This window comes from Miniopterus schreibersii (assembly GCF_964146895.1).
Source record: "Miniopterus schreibersii genome assembly, chromosome: 11".
Classification (NCBI taxonomy): Eukaryota; Metazoa; Chordata; class Mammalia; order Chiroptera; family Miniopteridae; genus Miniopterus; species Miniopterus schreibersii.
In genome coordinates this window covers 25,142,088-25,162,119 of record NC_138111.1, presented here as the reverse complement: position 1 = coordinate 25,162,119, position 20,032 = coordinate 25,142,088, and the positions used below count along the sequence as shown (strand labels likewise).

The window sequence follows — 20,032 nt, the reverse complement described above, 5'->3', positions numbered from 1 at the left end:
TTCCCCATTCATAACATGGGGATGGGAACAGCATGGACATTCCAGAATTGCTGGAGGGCTGCACTGAGGTGGTGAGTGTAAAAGGTGTAAGGAGGGCCGCCCTGCTGGGCATGCTCGTACAGGTAGCGTGGACATGCCTAAAGGTCTGGTTCACCTTTGGTGAACCTCTTCTGCTCTTTGCGTTTTGTTTCTCCACATGTACCCCCAAGCTGTTGGACAGTCTGATAGTTCCAGGAATCTGGCCACAGTGTTTTCTCACCAGGAGATTGCCCGCTGATTTGCATTTATTATTATTCTAAAGGGGGTAAAGGGCTGCGTAGGAGCTCAGGCACCAGCTGAACTCTGGCTCGGATAGTGGGTGCCCTGTGTGCCCCACACCCCCCCCGCCAGCTCCCAGCCACAACCTGAGTATTGCACCTTCCTGGGTGGTTCTACTTTATATACTCAGTGTTTGCGCAAGCTGATTCGGTTCTTGTTGCAGCATGTATGCAACAATCTGGTGGCCACAGTTCTACTCGGCTCAGCTCGGGAACTAGAAGACGTCTAAGTCTAGACAAACTTTTCCCCTCTGCTTCCTGTCTCTACCACACCAGCAGCCCTGGCTGCCACCTTCCAGCTCCACAGGCTTCTTTCTCTTGTGGCTGATCTAGCTTGCTGCTTGGTCTTCATCTGCGGACACTTAATTCATTTTGAAAATATTCCCTTGTTACAACAAAGGGAGCCCCCTTCCCTGTCCCGTCATCTTGTAAGCAAGCTAATGCCTCCAGCCTGCAAGCTCCTGGCTAGTGCTTTCTTCTTTCTTCTTCCTGGCATTTAACTACTCTGTTCTGTGATCGATGTTTGAGCTTGTAATGTCTTGTCCCTGGGAAATGTCAGGGTTAACCATAAGGGGACAGACAATCCAGGGGATTCTCAGGGCAGAAACTGTTTAGAGGCAGGAGCAGGCCAGGAGCTCTGAGAAAGCTGAGGAAGTTTCCAGCAGGGTAAGACCCTAGTCTCATTAAGATCAATTGATCTTAACTCTTATCTGAACCGAGAGAGGATCTTTAGCTGCAGGGCCTCTGTACACAAAGGAAAAACAGTGGAGCTGGATACAGGGGTTTTATGCTATGAGGTCAGTGATATAGAAGTAATTTATGAATCAATCTACCCTACAGACCCTCATCAGTGAACGCTGACAGCTGGAGGTCTGTTACACAACCCACACATAACTGTCCTTTAGAAACAACTGGCTTCAGACTCTGCCGACCCACGTTAGTGAGCAGCTTTGCAGCGCTTGCTCTGAGCCACAGGGGGCTCCTGGGGCACAGGGACGAGGGGCTCACATCTCATCTCCATTCCTTTCCAGTGAGGAAGAGGAGACTCGCGGACTTGACTGGGCCCATCATTCCCAAGTGCCGGAGTGGAGTCTAGCGCGTGGCGGTGACAGCCACGCCTCTGAACTGGACATGTGCTACTGATGATCTGTGCTCTGCAGTGGAGACCAGGGGGCAGGATGCCGGCACAAAACCCTTTCGTGGTTCAGTTCTTTATGCACTAAGGTTTTAGGTTGACTAGTGGTTATAGCTGAAGTTTTATAAATTATGATTAATGTGAAGTTTTTCTTTAGTCACATAAGTTCAGTCTGGTTATTATTTAAAAACTAAGAAGCCTCTGAACCGGCAGATGTTCCTCAAGATGATGTTACAGCAGCAGTAACTTAACCCCAAGAGCCAGTTCTGGTGGCCTTGCTATGTGGTGTTTCAGGTGTATTTATGATGCGTAACGCACGAACAAAAGCATACTCTTCCGCACAGTGTAGAAGCATTATCCAATACTTTATTACAAATTTCATCTTAGCTGTTTAGCAAGCAGAACAGATTCTTTATTAACCCTCCTTTAAATTTTAAGAACCACAAGATTAAAGTTGCCAAACTGATTACCGGATCAAGAACACAATTTTTCCCCTCAAGAAAGAAAAAGACTGAGGTCACAGAGCTCTGCCAGGCGTCAAAGAGCACAAGATTTCCTTTGCTGGATATAAGGAAATGACAGAAAAGCCAAAGGGGAAATTCCAAGTTTCAAAAACCATCCTTTTCTTACCAATCCCAGGCAACAAACAGCTCCTTGAGTGTTCTTTATGACATCTGGGATTTATTTACGATGTAATACCAGAGTCAGAAAGAATTTTTTCCTTCTCCAATGCAAACCTTATGATGGATGTGAAAACCTATGGCCAAATGCTTGAAAACACCTTTCTATATTGCACAGTGGGCTAATGGCTTATGTGAGGTCAAACATTAGAGAGATAAACTTCTAGTCCACTGTGGCCATGCTGACAGACTTCAACTACCTGAGGCAGCACTATTATTAGACAAGTCACTGCTAATCTCTTAACTTTTAAGAGATTAAAAATGGTGAAGACCTAGATAGTAAAGAATTAGGAAACCCTGGCCAAACCATCACAAGATGATTATTCTGAAAAAGTAATTTTGGTACCTCTGCCGCATCCCTTTTTAACATCATGTGCACCTCTTGGGAATCCAGCAAAAATGTGAAGCCACATGCCCTTGTGCCTTTTAATGTACCACAGTGCCAGTCAAGCTAGTGTTTCTGTTGCTTGGGGAGTTACTTTATGAGTGATTGGACAAATCTTATGACAAAGGACAGGCCAAAGAACTGACGAGCACAGACTGCTGCAGAGCACTGAGCAGAAAGGCTTTCAATGAAAGAAGAAAAGTCTTGCACACTGAACTGTAATGATGTGGACAGTGCAGGGTAACCAGAGGTGGAGCCAGGGCCTCACCACTGTGGAAGAGTGTCTACGGAGGCTGCAGATGGGCCCAGGAGTGGCACCACACTGCAGGGACAGCCATCCCCACCGGCTTCTCCTTGAAACACAACTGCAGCTGTTTTCTGCATCACTGGAAACTGCAATATAACATTAAATCTGTTGGTCTATGAATGGCTGCGTGTTTCTTGGGACCTGTGTGACAGGGACACACACCCAACAAGGCCCGGAAACCACAACAATGCTAAATGACCACACTCAGAAGGTGTCTTGTGTCACAAGGCACTCATGTAAAAACCGCCCAAATGTCAGCGTCACTGAGCTGACCTGAATCTCAAAATACTTAAAAGCTAAGTGTGGTGGGTGCTGGGGAAAGCAGAGACTATTAGGGGAAAAGCTCTGTTAGAAACCAAATCAATAAAAAATGAAGGTGGGCCACAATTTTAAGACCATCTGTTCCATCAGATGAGCTGTTGGCCTAGACCAGGGGTGGGGAATGTCTAACCTGTGGGCCATACATGGACGGTGAAATCATTTGGTCTGGCCCTGCCAAGGCAACCAAAGACAGGGCTTAAAATTCAATAAATGTAGGAGCTTTTTTCATAGCTAATTTTTAAGTTGATAATTTTGTATGGCCACAAATGATGTTATAAATATCCAAATGGCCCTGGTTTAGACCATGAGGTAGCAATTTTTTTCTGTAAAGGACCAGATAGTAAATATTACAGGTCTTATGGGCCATAATTCTTCTGTTGTAAATACTTAATTCTGCCATAAATCATACGTAAACGAGTGGGTGTAGCTATTCCAATGAAACTTTATTTACAAAAGCAAGCAATGGGCCAAATGCCATAGTCTTCAGATCCTGGTCTAGTGTGCCCCGGCTAACAGAGACGAGGTGACAATATGGGTGGGTGGCAGGTGGCCCAAGAGGACTGGTTCTAAGGAGTCCACTTCCAGGGCCACAACTTTCATGTTTATCACTGGTACAGACAGGTTAGGTGACAAGAAAAATGACTACTACCAGCCCCGATGCATGGCACAGAAAGGGCATGACCTGGTTGCCAAGCTCAAGGCTGTATCCCTTAGCTGCTTTGGGATCCCACACGGCTCACCTTTTTCTGTGCTCTAGCATCTTGTGTCAGAATGTCTTAGGCAAGTGGTCAGCACCAACTCCCTCTTCCCTCCTCTTATGAAGTATAGGTGGCCAATATGGCGACCAGTGTGCCACGCTGGAACTGGCCAGCAACGAAGTTCCCCATTTCTCTGTTGCTGCAGCCTTGATATTCTCCAATACATGGTCACCTCACCTAGCTTTGTGAAGGCTTAAGGAAATGCTGAAGGTGCTGCTCACACAAGCAGGGCCCGTCCTCAACACTGGGCCTTGGCTCTGGACTCACGAGGGGCTGTGCCTGCTGCCGCTGTGAAAGTTCACTGGGTATGCGTGGCCGTCGGGCTGTGCACTCACATTCTTCTTTAAAGCTGTTCTGGGTAGGGCTTGAAGCGGGCCTGCTCCCTTTGTCTTGACATGTGACACAACAGGCTGTGAATCCCTGTCCTTGGCAGGAGGGGCAGGCCAAGACAAGCTGGCGGCACTGGGGAGTGGAGCAGAGTTTATACTGGTCCCATGGGGCCCCACAGTATGAACATTCTGGGGAAGCAAGAATAATCTTTGTTATAAACACACACACACACACACACACACACGTAGATAGGCACTTCTCCAGTTCCTAAATATAACCCTCAGCTGATTAGAATCGAATAGATCCTGTTGCGCCTGGGGAAGATTTGTAAATAGTACCAAAAAAATGCTCCTCATCCCCCCTTTTGCAGGGAGTGGTTGCTCCTGGAAATTGTCTCCCTAATTCCAGCATTCACTGGTCCATATTTTCTTTCCCCACTTAGAAATCAAGTAGTAATGCTTCTCTTTCATTCTGTTCCAAAGATAGCCAAACACCCCCTTGGTCAGCGGTCTTTTTCCTTTAGATCACCCCCTTTTCACTGGGAGACAACACACCTGAATGCAGATGACCCCACATCTACATTCAACTTCTGCAGCCACAACCCTCTCCCCCGGGCAGGCCTGAGGTTCTCCTGCTGTTTGTTGCTAGCAAACACTTGCCACCGGGATTCCTAAAACTCATATTTACCTACTTTATTCCTAAAACTCATATTTACCTACTTTATTCCTAAAACTCATATTTACCTACTTTCTTAGCGGGTTTTTCCCTGCTGACTTCTGTTACCACTGGTAACATTCTTTTTCAAATCTCTTTACCCAGCTTATCTAAGCTGCCTCTGGGCCTTCTCCCCATTATACTCCAACTAGCTCCAAAGCAGATGTGAAATAGCTTTCAGTAAGACACAGAAGACCATCCAAACGAATTAAAAGATCAAGAAGGGGAGAGAAAAATCCAACTCACATCCTATTTATTACCTGAGTAGTAATGCAATCTCAGTCTGACCCCATTCTAGAAAACTGCAGTAACCACTAGGGTTGTTGGCCCATGACCTTTCCTACTCAAGACTAGCATCCACAGGAAAGAGCTTTTTTCTAAAGGATCATTTCCATCCTTCTTCAGTGACGGCCCTCATTTGGTACATGTTAGTGTGGACTCAGAACTACAGTCAAACCACACACTTCCTGTGGCCACCCCTGCCTCTGGCCTTGGCCCTAGGTTCAGCTCCCACCTAGGAATGCCCCACCCACCACTCAAAAGTGCATACTACATGTGCCCACAGACCACTTAAACTAAGGGTTCTTTTATTTTGTGCCATGGATTTACATAGCAGTCTAATGAAAACTATGAACTCCTAGAAAAATATTTTTTAAATGTATAAACTACGTAGGATTACAAAGGAAACCAATTATAAAGAAATACAAAATATTAAAATATTTTTTAAAATCTGGAATATAGTAAGGTATTAGCACACTAAGTAATAAGATTTAGTGGTGGGCTATTTCCATTTTGAAGCAATGATGAACATAAATACTATTTTGTAATCTGAAAATATCGTGATTTCTGTTGACAAGGTTACAGGTACATCTAATACTACTGATGTGTTGCTTACATTCACAATTGATGAAGTGTTACATTTAGCGAAGGGTTATGAAAATAAAGGTAAATTATAATTATTTTCCCATCCAAATTCACAGAATCCCTGAATTCTACATATTAACTCCAGGTGAAGACCCCTGACTTAGCCTATTAGTTCAACACCGAGCAGGTAGAGAGAGCAAGGGACACTATCCCCATGTTAAGGACTTCCTTAGCGAGTAAGTGGTGATGCCAGGATCCCAATACAGGCCTCCTAACTCTGCTGCACCACTGAATTTCCCACTGCTGGGCAATGGTGGTGCTATGCACTCCTCCATCTTACTCTTCAGGGGATCAGTGCCGGCTTGCCTTCCAGAATGGTTCATACAGTGTACCTGATGGAGTTTAGGTTCTGGGCCTGTGCTGACCTACCTGACACGATGTCACTGTTGTAGGACAAGGCATAACGCTCGTCAAAAACAAACAACTTCCCTTTGTAAAAACCGTCAGGAAACTCTTCCAGGTACTTGTGGATGCCACCCTTGAGCTGGAACACTTCCGTGCACACTCCCTATGTGTGGAAAAACAACAGATCTGAGGAGACAAGCAGAGGCCAGGAAGAAGCTCCATGGAGGAGGGGCGCAGGGCGAGGAATGCCCAAGTGTGGCTCCTGGCTCCCACTGCAGGACACTGAGAAACTGCTGACCAAGGGCTCAAGGAACCAACTGGCCAGATCTTGCCTATAGGGGGGTGGGAGGGGGATGGGTGACGAAAGCAGTCAGGGCCTTCACTCTCTAGATCCTGAGAAGCTCAACTATTTTTGCCGCCCCCTAAATATAGGAAGACACCTGTTGGGACATGTAATGTTACTGAATTTGCTCTTCTCGGGATCAAGCAAAAGTATTACGCAAAGGGAGATGTTAACTAATCTTTCCCATTTGTACCTGATGAGCCTCTAAGACTGTTAAGTGTTTTTTACATCTTAAGATTTAAGAACTTCAGATTTTGTACTTACAAAACTCTAAGCTGAAACCATACAAGGTGAAAAATAACCCCCCGGCTGGCTGGGGTGGGAGAGGGAATGAAGGGGGGGCAACGCATGCTGGGGTGGCGCCTTCTTCACCACCAGGCCTGTGGTGCCCGAGGAGGGTGACTCACCTTGGCTTTGAGATAAGCTGAACCCCGCTCACAACGGATGCCCCCAGTGCAATACATCAGTACCCTCTTCTCTCTGAAAAGTTCTAGATTCTTGTCCACGTAGCTAGGGAAGTAACTGAATTTCCTGATGTCTGGGGCCAAGCAGCCCTGGAAGCGGCCCTACAGTGTGGGAGCAGAAGGAAAATGAACCAAAAGTCTACCTGGTGTGCTTTTCTCTGTGTCAAACACCCCCCACCTTCCCTTAGCAAGGAAGCACCAGCTAGCTGCTGTTCTCATCCCACACTCTGACCTTTCAACTTCAAGATCTGGAACTCAGAGGCAAGAATGGTAGGCTGCAGATCACCTTCCCAGAGTCTCCAGGAGAACTGGAGAGGCTGCCCAAAGCAAACTTTACAAGAGTAGGGTAGGCACACAGGGACAAGAGCCCACATTATGTGCCAAGATGTCTTAAATTCTTATTTTCTTAGACTTTCTCACCAGATCCTGAGTTCAAAGGCTTGGGTTTTCTCTGAAGCTGCTAGCGGTGACATGACCACAGGTGGGCACACAGTGTCCCCTTCAGGAACATGCCATACTGTGGGGACTCAATTCTGGTTCTTACTATTTTGCTTTCATAGAAGTTTCTGCAGTCCAGTAGGATAGTATCACTTTGTTCTTGATTTCCCTGAGACAAAAACTTTTCTACTTCTTTATGAAATTCATCTGGGGATAAGTGGATTCCTAAAACCAAACCAAAAATTAGTTAAAACAAAGCAAGAACAAAGAAACAAAGCCCAGTCACAGCTGGCCCAGGCTAAGGACTAGCATGTTGCTTTGTTTCTTTCTACCCAAACATTTTCTCTTTATAATTACAGTTTATGTTTCCAAATAACACTATCTGGTGATCATGATGAAATAATTTAGTAATTCCAGGTGTCCTCACTCTCCCTCCTCTTAAGATGAGCACTATAGAGACCTGGCAGTTTAGAAATAACTAGTCAAAGAGGTTTACATCCTCAGACTTGGTCTAACCCCATGACAAAAGCCAGACTGTCGGGATCTAACTGCCCTGTGGGTTTTCGGGTCCATTTTATGGCCAGTCTTCCATTGTCACTACACATGAGGAGCCTAGACATTTATATGCTTGACTACAGGCTTTATAAACTGTTCTAGCCCAGGTCGAGCCCAAGTTCAAGGCAGGTGAGAGCATAAAGTTGTGGGGAAATGTTAAAATAATGGTTTTTTTAAAAATACAAAAGGGTAGGAAGAATGTATCTAAGTTTGTGTGCATGATTAAAAGAGACAGGGGAAGGGGTCCACAGCAGGAATAATGTACAAGATGAAGGGCGAGGGGAGAAAGGAGATGAAATAAGACACGGAAACTAAAAAGAGAGAACCTGTCTGGTGGGGCCCTTTGCCTTCTCGACTCTCCAGGATAGGAATATTCCTGTATCTTTTGGGGTTCAGACATCTCAGTAGGTTGTGAGGGACTTTTGGTGACTCTGGCAGTGAGTAACCACACCACAGCCACCACTCATGATAAAGCTTGGTAGCACCACAGGAGCCTCATTCTGCTCAGGAATGAATTCCAACATTGTCTCGATATTGTTTTGTCCTTCTAAAAGCACACATACCAGGCTTCTTGTAGGAGATCTTATTGGGACTGATCCCCATAGGCACAATTTCTTCAAATACTCCAACACGCAATTCTGGAAAACAGCAAGCTCCTCCTTTGCTGGTCTAGCCAATGAAAAACAGAGCAGAGTAGTCTTCCTCTCCATCTTCAGGTGTAAGACATTTAATGATGCTGAATTATCTGGAACAGTCTAGGCTGCAATTCCCTTTTCCCCATTAAAACAGGTTTCCTAATTTGAGACATTTTAATACTTCAGCTATTATATTATTAAAAAACAGGTGTAATTCTTTTATTTGGTACTTATTTACTGCATGCCTACCATGTGCAGAAAGTTACACTGAAACGGCATTTTTCTATAGCAATAAGCATTTAAAATTGAAACACCACTGAACAATTTCAACATGTAAGACTACATCCCAGCTTTTGTCTGGGGCAGTGACCTATGTTTACTTTTTTTTTTTTTTAGATATACCTTTATTGATTTCAGAGAGAGGAAAGGAGAAGGAGAGAGAGAGATAGAAACATCAATGATGAGAGAGTCATTGATTGAGCCCGCAACCCAGGCATGTGCCCTGACCAGGAATCGAACCCCGATCACCTGGATCCCAGGTCGACGCTCAACCGCTGAGCCACGCCCGGCCGGGCGACCTGTGTTTACTGAAAACCATCAGCACTAACACTAGCAAGGTATTTCCCACCACCTTTATCACCTGTTATGATAAAGCAGCTCCGCTGTAAGAGCAACCTTGTTCCCTGGGAGTGTGCTGTAAAATGCTGATCTGATCCTCCCAGGTTTACTGAAAGCGCCAGACATTCTCCCAAGTGAGCAAACGCATCTAAGTTTTAGAGTTTAGATTGTGTAAGTTGTATCAACTCATTCTTTAAGAAGGGAGACTGAGGTCCAGAGAGGGCACTAACTTGTCCAAGATCACATGGCAACTTAGTGAAGAACTGGACCAAGCATACAGCTTTGTAACCTTGTAACGGGGAAGGGTTACTGCTTATTTCTCTACATTGACCTCCTCTTCATAACCTAAAGCAGGAAGAGGCACCAAGGTAGAAGCAAATAGCTCTAGAGCCATTTTCTTTTCAATCTCTCTTACCTTAAAATCATCCTTACACAGATAATCCTTAAACAACGGGCAGGAAAGCATGGCTTCCACATAGAGTCTGGTGGCCAATTTGCTTCCACCAACTGTCCCGTTGATTCCTTCTGTAGCAATGCGCACCTGAGAGAGATGGTGAGAGAAAGGGAATGCAGTGTAAATCTTCCCAGGGTAGAACAGGTGCGGGTGTGTCAATGAGTTGAACAGGAGACGCAGAGACACTGCTGTGGACACCAAAGTATTACCACACAAAGATACTTGTTGTTTTCTAAAGTGGCACTGCCCACAGTTGGAATGAGGTACTCAGCTAATGTGCTGAAGAAGAGCATGAAAGGAATGAAACTATTGGAAAGCCCCACTTGCTATGGAGCTCAAGTTGTCCAGTGGCCAAAGAACCACATTTTGAGTTTAATCCGGGTCAACAGATCTAGAATCAAAATTCAGCTTTGCCACTTACTTACAAAGTGCCCGCAGAAAATTAATTTACTTCTTTGAACCTTAATTTCTTCATCTTGATAAAACAGTGATAAAAGAGAACCAACAAAGAAAACTGTTGCTGGGGAGACATTACCCAAGTCCTAAAACAGAGAACATACCTGAGGGCTGGGAACGGTTTGGGGAAAGCCCACCATTACAGACCCACCCACTAAAATACAAAGTTCCAGGAGGAGTATGTGTCCGCTCTGTTCACTGTTGCATAAGCAGTGCCTAGAACAGCACCTGCCTCATAGTAGGTGTTCACTATGTATCTGTTGAACAAATGAATGTGTAGCCACATCTGAGGCTCTGTGGCTTCTCAAATCTGTATTCTCTTTGAAATGCTTCACTGGTTAGGGGACTAATATTAGAGACTGGATTAAGGCCCCTACCCTAAGAGGCAATGTTCCGGGGACCCTCCAAAGTTCGTTGTTTTGGTGCTACAAAATCCTTGGGTGAGTTTGAAGATGGATCATCTTTAAAGGGAGCTGAGCTCTCTAGAGGAAAGTGCTAGAGAGAAAGTGCACCACTTGTGTCATGATATTCTCTGGAAAGAGAGGTGACTTAAAGTCCTATATTGTTACTACTATCTATGTAACAATGACACCTCCCAATACATTAGAATTTGAAAAAATTTAAAGGCTCCCCTTTTTCAGAGCCCAGAGAAGATACTTCATTGGCTGCCACACTTGATTCTTTTAGGGCATGGATATAAATGGGATTCATTTCACAAGCCCATGCCAGCTCACTGGTAATGGCTCTGCAGAGTTCCACGCTGAGCATTCTGGATCACATCCAGACTCCCTGAGAAAGAGCACTGCAGTCTAGTGAAGCCTGTTCTTGGCATAGAAGAAGAAAGTTGGAAGTATATGTCATCTCTGCTGTACAGACTACAATATCTATTACCAACTGATACATACACATTTTTTCCAATTTAACAAAGTTCTTTATTAATTAGGCTTTATTTCAAAATTGAGATAACTATAGGTATTACTAATAGTAATACAAATAATACATTTTTGCTACCTGTTATTTTAATAAACTTATGCAAAGGGTAGAGATCATTAAAAATGAATGTCCATTTCTCTGTATGTCTAACAATATTGATGGGTCAATGTTTAAAGCTTATCTTTACTATAAGTAATATTAACTATCTACTCTCCCACTAGTCCTGAAACTTCCCTCTAAAGCATGTTCAGAAAGAATTTTTTGGTTAGGTGTTTCAACTTACATATTTTTAAGGAATTACAAGGAAAAACAGAGCTGAACCAGTATAAGGGTCAGGAACTCTGCCCTAAAACTTTGACTGTGACAGAAATGATGAAGAGGTACATACTTCTACATAACTGTCTTTTGGGTAGATTAGTAGACTCTTTCCTATGTTATTTTAATCTCAGAACCCAAATAAAACAAGCACATCCACTCCCTATAGAGTTGAGGCAGAGCAATTTCTAAACTCATCCACTAAATTTTCAATGTCTGGGATTCTTCAACAGAAACCTTCAAAGTAGCTCTTCGGTGAGGAAAGCCTTAAACCTCAGAGATGAAGAGCAGTTGTTAGCACTTACTGAGCACCTACTATAACACAGAAACTTTATATTATAGTCCTGAAAGGTAGCTGTCATAATTCCCATTCAACAGAAAAGGAATCTGAAGCTCAGAGAAGTCAAGTAACTTGACAAAGGGCACAAGTTGGCAGGTGAAGATCTGGGATTCGAAACCAGATCTTATTGGCTCTAAATCTCGTAATTTTTTTTTTTAATCCTCACCCAGGGATACTTTTTCCATTGACTTTTTAGAGAGCAGAAGACAGAAACATCAATGTGAGGCACATCGATTGGTTGCCTCCCGCATGCGCCCCAACCTCGAGCCTGCAACCGAGGTACATGCCCTTGACTGGGAATTGAACCCGCGACCCTTCTGTCCAAGGGCTGACACTTCAATCACTCAGCCAAACCGGCCAGGGCCAAATTTCATAATTTTTCCTTTCCAAAGCTTCCAAGGCATTCCCTTAAGTATCTTCAGGGAATAATGAATGTATAGCAATAGGAACAAGAAGCTTTCTTCCTTAAGCTTCCAGAATTTTCAAGTTCTCCTCTTTCCCTACCTAAATGCCAATATTCTGAAAATTTCCTGCCAGCAGAAAACTCTCAGTCAACTGGACATGTTTCATTGAAACCTAAGAATTTAGACCTAAGATCTCGGCAGGTACTGCCACCTTGTGGTTAGGAACCCTCACTGCTAGCTCGCCTTAGGTTGAGCCAAGAATAAAAATCTGCCCCTGAACCAACGAAAGGGATTGATTTCATATTTTGTACATTCAGGTTTACTGTGAGAATATCCATCTTTTAAGATGATCGCTAAGTAGAGATGGTGATAAATGTATTAATTCCACAAATGTTTACTAAGTTTTTTTTACCAGGAACTGTACTAGGAATTAGGGATACAGTGGTTGAAAAAAAATAATTTCTTGCCCTCTTAGAGCTTATAGACAGACTAAAGGTCACAGATATTAAGATAAAAGTTACAAACTGACAAATGCTATAAAAATAACTACAAGATGCTATAAGAGAGTATATTTGGAAAAATGAAACTGATGAAGGTCAAGAAAGATCTCTCTGAGAAGTGAAGACTGAGGGAAAATTAGACAGGAGAAACCAAGTGGGTATGAGAGTTTCTTGAAGGCTTTTCTTGTAAAAGGGACCAAAGACATAAAAAGACTTCATGGGCTCCAAGAAACTAAGTAAAGAATGGTATCAGGTAAGTGGAAAAGGTAAGGGGCCAAATCATGGAGGAACCTAAGGGCATGTTAAGGATTTGGGTTTTATTCTAAATGCACTAGATAGGTGCTGAAAGATTTTGAGGAGGGAGTAATATGATTTTATTGACTTTGGGCAATCATTCTGGCAGCTGTGTGCAGAATGGATTAAATGGTGGGCAAGGACAGACAAATGGAGAGTAGTCTGGAAGCTAATGAAATGGACTAGGTAAGAAAGGGTGCGGACTTGGTCTAAGGTGTGGAAGTGGATGACAGAGGGACATTTTAGAGGTACAAATGGCAGGACTGGGTGATGAATGAGGTAAATGATGCTTTCAATCACTGTCTGTTAGGAAACATGGATGTGGAAAATGTCACTGACTTGATCAAATGACTGCCAAAGGGAATTAAAACCTGGGACGTGTATGGGAAAGATCAGGCATAAATAGTACAGTGTCATAAACAGAGGGGATTCCAGAGGGAACCTAATTCACTTACTTTTGAGTTTAATTTACACATATATGTATAGTTATGTAATCAATGATATTTTTTTTTAAAAAAAAAGAAAAACCATCCATAATCCTCTCCTAAGGAAAGTCATAATTAACATTTTGATATCTACTGTCCTCTATCTTTATACAAACACACTTGTGGTTTTGTTACAAACACACATTCATTCCTTTATTCAACATTCTCTAAATATTTATGTCTACTATGTGCTAACCCCTGTTCTAGCACTAACAATACATCAATTAAGACAAAGTTACTGTCTTCATGAAGCTTACATTCTACAAGGGTCAGAAATAATAAATTAAACAAAGATTATACTTTCAGATAGTAGTGAATTCTTTGAAATTCTATGAGCAGAAGCGGATAGAAAGTGATGAGGCTTACAAAAAGGACCACTTCAGATTAGCGTTCTGAGGAGATAACATCTAAGCAGAGATCTGAAGTGAGGAATGAGCCATGTGAAGATCTAGGGAAAAAGCATTCTAGAGGGAAAGAAAACAGCAAATGTCAGTACCACAAAATGGTGAAGGCCCTGACATGTTCTAGGAAAATTAAGAAGAAACTTGGAATCGCACCTATATGTATAGTTCTGTAAAATGTTTTTCCAGTCACTATATCAGGAACATTTCCCTATGCCAGGGGAAATTGCCTGCTTTTGTATACAGTTTTGTTGGAACACAGGCATACCTCATCCTTTTATATATTGTCTACAGATGTTTTCATGTTAAAATGACATGGTTGAGTAGTTTTAATATTCTTATAAAACACCATGTTAATAGCTATTTAGTATTCTACTTAAATGTCTAGTAGGAGTTCACTAATTTCTAAGAACTCAGTAAATCCTTCTGTAATGAGCACAGCCTCCAAGTTGAAAGCCAGAGGAGCTCAGTGAAGGATGGGGTGTGGGAGGTGTTACCTTGCCTGTGAGGTGCAGGTGCCGACACAGAGCTGTCTGCCAGGCACAGATCCAATGGGGATCCTCCAGGTCACGGTAGCAGTAATAAAGTAGCACCTCTCCTTCATCACTGCCCTGGCCACTGTCAAAGAAAACCACAGGGAATGAGCATAAGCCACAACTCATAAAGTATATACCCAGGCAGTGTTGGAGGGAAGGCCTAGACGATGCAATTCATGCCTTCTTCTCTATTTTAGAGCCTATTTCCCTTTCTCTAAACTCCTGTAACAAATGATCTGAACCATACAATTTAACTGACAATTATACAGCCTGTCTCAGATCATCTGCTAATTGTTTCACGCCCTTTTCTCTGTTTCTCTAACTAGAATGCAAATTCCCTGAAGTGGAGGACCATACAGAAATGAAAAGGCCACATTTATATAGCACTTTATAGTTCACAAGTGCTTTTACCATCATTTTATATAATTCATATAGCAATACTGTGAGGGTAGGCTGGGCAGACATTATTATTCCAATTTTAGAAGTGAGGAAATGAAGGCACAACAAATTTTAGGGACTAGCTCAAGTCTGATTCCAAGTTCAATTCTCTTTCTTCCTCCTTTTCTTTCTGATAAACAACGTGAATTTGGCACTAAATACTAGTCATAAATGTATGTCAAATTTGGATATTTTCTATTCACCAAATAGTTCAGGTATTGCTTAAAATCAGAAATCTGTGCTCTAGAATTCTGTAGTATGATTTGCTAAGTTTTTCAAAGGCAGACTCAAAACCTCTAATCCTATGCCTCGGTTCTAAAAGTTAACATCCTTTATTCAGCTCAGAAAACCACATTTGGTAACAAAAAATCTTTTTGAAGCTCTGGCATTCTTCAGGGTAGAGGAATCATTAACATTTCTAGGCCTTCCAATTTCTCTTTGAAAATAATACAATTTTCTACTCTTTACTTCTCCCTAAAGAAAAGGTGCAGTATGGCTTTCAAAAAACCTGGCGACACTGCTAGCTGTGTGGGTCTATGCTACTGCATAGGCTATAATCTCCTATTACACGGGCTATCGGCCTAGCTTAGGCCCACAGAGAAATTCTGTGCCTTTAGTTAGGATCTTGACATTTTAGTGAATGGGTAGTGATATCTCACTGTGGCTAGAAAAACATTTTTTAAATTAAACCAAAAGTACAGAATGAAATTCTTACCTGATCAGCTCATCAGGGCTAAAGCAACTAACATCAGGGAGCCATGTAGACACTTCATGGTTTGGAGTAAGGTACTCTTTTAGGGAGTTCCTTTTGTCGGCAGAGTTAAGACTCTTTGAGGTGCTCAATGTCACAGCCAGCTGCTTTAAAATAGAAGCAGTCTGGTGGCAAATCTCATCAGCATGTTGTGTTGCCACATGTCTGTGGATGCTGGTCTGGTCCGTGAACAGCTGCTGACAGCATTTCCACCATAGTTCTTTACATTTATAAGAAGGTGCTGGAACTTCTTTGGTTTTGACAAAAAGAGCAAATGCCTGCAATTATATTTCAAATTGTCACTGTTAAATAGCCTTAGGTTTAAGACTAATGGGAGCCTCAGTGAAATTCCTTCTATTATTTTTCCACAAGTGTTTCTAGTTTTATGTCCTACTCTTCGGTACAAGAACATAGGAGAATAACAGCTTTACTAGTAAGCATTATACCAGCTCAGGTGCCTTAGCTAGCAGCTGCCCTACTGCCTATCTATTCTCTCTGACTAGGTCTCCCGGGTTCCTGGGATCCCTCCCATAACCCTAGGTGGGGAAAGGAATCCATCCCACCTGTCTGGGATCTGTACCCCATCAAACATGTTCAGCGCCACAATTTGCCTAAGATTCTCCTTTGCCTGGCACTGAGTGAAGATAAACGGTAATGGTCCTGACTAGACCTTACCCTGAGCACAGCAGCACTCTACTGTCTCACTATCTCTCCACTCCCTGGAGGACAACCTTGATGAGCTACTTCTGGATCTACCTGCATTAACTATACACTATACACACATGATCCCGAAACGTCAACAGCAATTTTACCTTTTTCTTTGCAAATGAGTATTTCTTCTTTGTATTGACATCTAGCTCTGCTTTGAGGCTGCTACTGGGATTGGTAAGACTTGTGTCTTTCAAATCCAAGTCTGAAAATCCTAAAACACAGGCCTCCAGATCATCTCCTTGGTCTGGTGAAATAGAAGGCATTTGGTTTGGTTGCAGCAATGGGACAGATTCCTTTTAGTTAACTAGGAAACAACAAGGGAGAAACAACAATGTCCAAGTCTTTGATTACTACTTGAAGTAAACTTGAAGCTAATCAATCATGCAAATGAGCATGGGCCCAGTAGCCCAAGCTATCCATTCATTCACTCATTCATTCAATAAATAGTATTTATTTAGCAGACACTGTTCTAGATATTGGGGATAGAACAGTGAATGAAACAGAAAAAGGCTCCGTTTTCTTAGAGTTTACATTCCAATGGAGAGAGAAGGTAAGCAAATAATTTGATTTTTTTTTTAAGTCAGATGGTAAAAGAGGTTATGAAGACAAACAGAGTAAGGAGTCAGAGTGATGGAGGGGCCCTTTAAAACACAGAGGGTAGGTAAAGTCTGAGGCAGTAGCATTTGAGCTAAGACCTGAATTAGAGGGCAAGTCACGCAAACATTTAAGCTAAGTGATACCAAAAAAGCACGGGGTACAACCACACTGTGTACTAGTAACTTTAGTTATAAACACTTTGTTCTTTTTTGTCCCCTAAATTTTTGAGCAATGCAAATTCCCTTTCTTAGAAGGAATAAATACCAAGAAAGCCCCATTTTAGTGAGCCAGAAGAAACACACAAATTGCTACTGTGGCCAAATCTGGTCAAAATGGACACAATACAACCAACATACTGCATTCTTTCTTTTATAAAGCAAATATTGCAGGTGACAAAGAGGCAACATGAAACAGAAAGAGGGAACATGAAATATCAGGAAAGGTGGGAAAGGAGAAAGGCACTGGCTTTGGATTGTGGTGTAGCCGAGTGCAAATATGTGGAGCTGGGCAAGATATTAAACTCTGAGTTCTAATTCCCTAATTTCTAAAATGAGATTGAAAAGGAATATGTAAAGTGTCTGGCAAGTCCTTAATTCCCCTACCACTCGAGGCTCATCTCAAAAACACTCTCCCTCACGTGTCCTACTCTGGCCACAATGGACTTCGCCTAGTTCCACAAATGACCCATGCCCTCCCCTGTCTCACAGTCTCCACCCATACCTTACCCACCACCTCAAAATGACCTCCCCTCACTCTAAATCCTTTTCAGGTCTCACTTTAATGTAGATCTATTCTTAACTATTCTATGTGGAGACTGCTATGTGCCTGGCACATAGAAGTGTGCTGCGGATGCAGGTCTTATTGAAACAGTTAACGCCCTTGCTCTTTTGAAGCTCATATTCTAGTAAGAGAAGAGAGACACTAAATATGTAAACAAATTTAAAAACATGAAAATATCAGTGATAAGAGCTGCTGCTTCTCAATTTCCTTTGCTAGGGATCTTCCTTACCATCTGTCACAACCTTTAAATGTTGAATTGCTTTATCTACACTCATCCTCTAAGTGATCTCATCTAGTCCCAAGGACTTAAAAACTAAATTCCCTCAGAATCACTGTGCAAGGGGGGATAATATATGTGAAATTAGATTGGCCTTTAGTTGGGAATTGCTGAAGTTGGTTGATAAAGTACATGGGAATTCATTACATAATTTTCTCGACTTGTATAAATATTTGAAGCTTCCATGAAAAAAGCAAAAAGGTAAGCAATCACACATAAAGGAAAATTTATGTTTGAAATACTATACACTAACTGATTCCAAGTTTATATCTCCAGAGTGGGCCTCTCTCCGGAACTCCAAATTCATATAACCAACTGTCTACTGGATAACTTCAGCCGGAAGGCTAACAGGCTGATCAAGTGCAACTGTTCAAAACCAAACTCTTGCTCTTCCACAGTCTTCCGCACCTGTGTTAACGACATTTCTAGTCTTCCTGTTACTCAGAGAAAAAACTTGGGGCTGCTTCTTTCACGCTATCACCCAGCCCTTCAGAAAATCCTATCAACTTTCCTTTTGAAATACAATCAGATCAGGTCACTTTACACCACCTTTGCAACCAGCCGCCTTCAAGTCACCATCATTTCTTGACCGAATTACTGAAGGAGACTAACTGGCCTCCTCATGGAAGAGCCAGAGAGGGTAACTATTAAAAAATTAAGTCAGCTCAGTCTCCAAAGGCTTCTCAACTTAAAATCCAAAGTCCTTACAAAGCCCTTCCCACCACCTCTCTAATCTCCTCTTGTGCTGCGGTCCCTTTGCTCACTACCTTTGAGGCTTGCGCATCCCTGAATGGGTCGCCAGCACCAAGAAAGCAGGGGTTTTCTTTTGTGCACCTCTGCATCCTCAGCATCTAGAACACTGCCTGGCACACACGAGGTGATAAATATTAGTAAACACAGTATTTGTTCAATGAAATAAAACAGTGATTGGGTAGCCAGAGAAGGCTTCACTAAGGACCTGATGCTTGAGCTGAGGCCTAAATGACAAGCAGCCATCCACGCAGATTCAGCAGCAGAGCTCTACAGGCAAAGGAAACAGGGAGTATCTTTCCTAAAGTGGGAGCAAGCTTCACGTACTGGATGCACAGGAAGAAAGTCAGAGTGGCTGGAGCACAGGGACGAGAGGGCAGAGCCCTGGAGGTGAGGGGCTGGAGTTCGCAGCGCCAAGGCACAGGAGAGTTGTAAACAAACGAGTGACGTGGTCTGATTCTAGATGCGTTTTGAAAGTAGAGCCGACAGGGTTTACTGACCCATTGTTTACGTAGGAAGTGAAGGAAAAGGAGGACCCAAAATCCGACTCCTATCTACTATTTTTGGATTAAGCAATCGGATGAATGGTGGGTGCCATTTACGGAAATGGCGCGCCGGCCAGACCCAATCTCTGCCCAGCTTTCCTGAGGAGGCAAAGGCCCGGAAGTGGCAGTTAGAGGAGCACGTACCTGCCTGTCCCGATCCTCTCTCAGATCTTTTTTCATCAAAGAATCTCCGCCTAGAATTTAACGCCGCTCACCGCCCCCGAACCTGCAGGCCCCGCCTGGAGTTCACGCCGGAACGAACGCTGGAGACGTCACCCCGCTCCGGAAGTCCTCGGGGCTATCAGCGAAAGGCACGCTGGGAAAAGTGGAGCGCCCCCTGAGGGAGGGTCTGAAGTGAGGCTGGGACTGCAGCGTCCCTCCTAGGCCGCCCGCCTCCCAGCGTGGCTCTCAGCCCCGGGCTTCGGCCGGCTGAAGAGGCGGCGCTACCTACTTGGCCCCGGAAGGACTTGAAGCAAACGGCGGGCGAGGGAAGCTGCTGAGAGGCGGAGGAAGCCCGAGGGGGCGGTTGCGCGCGGACCTGAAGCCCGTGGCCTGGGTTGCACTTAGAGCCGCTGAGTCCACCCGGCTGCCGTCCCTGGCACTTCCGGGAGCCGTCAGGAGCGAGTGCGCCTGCGCGCCGGCCACCCCGCGCGCCTCGCCGCTGTCCTCGCGCCGGCCGGCGTTCCGACGGTTCCTTCTGGGCTTCCCGCCCGGCCGCTCGGCCCGGCAGCGCAGGGGCGTGCAGCATGTCGCGGCGGCGGCACAGCGACGAGAACGACGGTGAGCGCCCTGGTCC

At 43.7% G+C, this 20,032-nt stretch overlaps 3 protein-coding genes across 6 annotated transcripts in view; 2 read left to right on the top strand and 1 right to left on the bottom strand.

The window, feature by feature from the left end:
* The window catches only part of TMOD1 (tropomodulin 1), a 70,431-nt gene extending 67,489 nt beyond the window's left edge, over window positions 1–2,942 (top strand). For both annotated transcript variants that reach the window (XM_081152174.1, XM_081152175.1), the window contains one exon: window positions 1,349–2,942. In XM_081152174.1, the coding sequence (XP_081008300.1) occupies window positions 1,349–1,413 (65 nt within the window). In that variant the 3' untranslated portion in view covers window positions 1,414–2,942. The remainder of the gene's footprint in view (window positions 1–1,348) is intronic.
* Window positions 1,797–19,470, bottom strand: TSTD2 (thiosulfate sulfurtransferase like domain containing 2). Of its 2 annotated transcripts, XM_081152169.1 has the most exons (10): window positions 19,381–19,470; window positions 16,389–16,591; window positions 15,541–15,854; window positions 14,349–14,469; window positions 9,685–9,810; window positions 8,580–8,685; window positions 7,568–7,686; window positions 6,967–7,125; window positions 6,241–6,379; window positions 1,797–4,421 (listed from the first exon to the last, which is right to left on the bottom strand). In XM_081152169.1, exons 2-10 carry the CDS (start codon window positions 16,548–16,550, stop codon window positions 4,081–4,083), a joined length of 1,587 nt encoding a protein of 528 aa, XP_081008295.1. In that variant the 5' UTR covers window positions 16,551–16,591; window positions 19,381–19,470; the 3' UTR covers window positions 1,797–4,080. The 2 variants fall into 2 exon arrangements, with proteins under 2 accessions (XP_081008295.1, XP_081008296.1); XM_081152170.1 differs by lacking the exon at window positions 6,241–6,379.
* Window positions 19,471–19,824: 354 nt separating this feature from the next.
* Window positions 19,825–20,032, top strand: part of NCBP1 (nuclear cap binding protein subunit 1) — a 35,972-nt gene continuing 35,764 nt past the window's right edge. The window contains exon 1 of one of the 2 annotated variants that reach the window (XM_081152167.1): window positions 19,825–20,016. In XM_081152167.1, the coding sequence (XP_081008293.1) occupies window positions 19,983–20,016 (34 nt within the window). In that variant the 5' untranslated portion in view covers window positions 19,825–19,982. The remainder of the gene's footprint in view (window positions 20,017–20,032) is intronic. The other variant, XM_081152168.1, reaches the window with a different exon arrangement.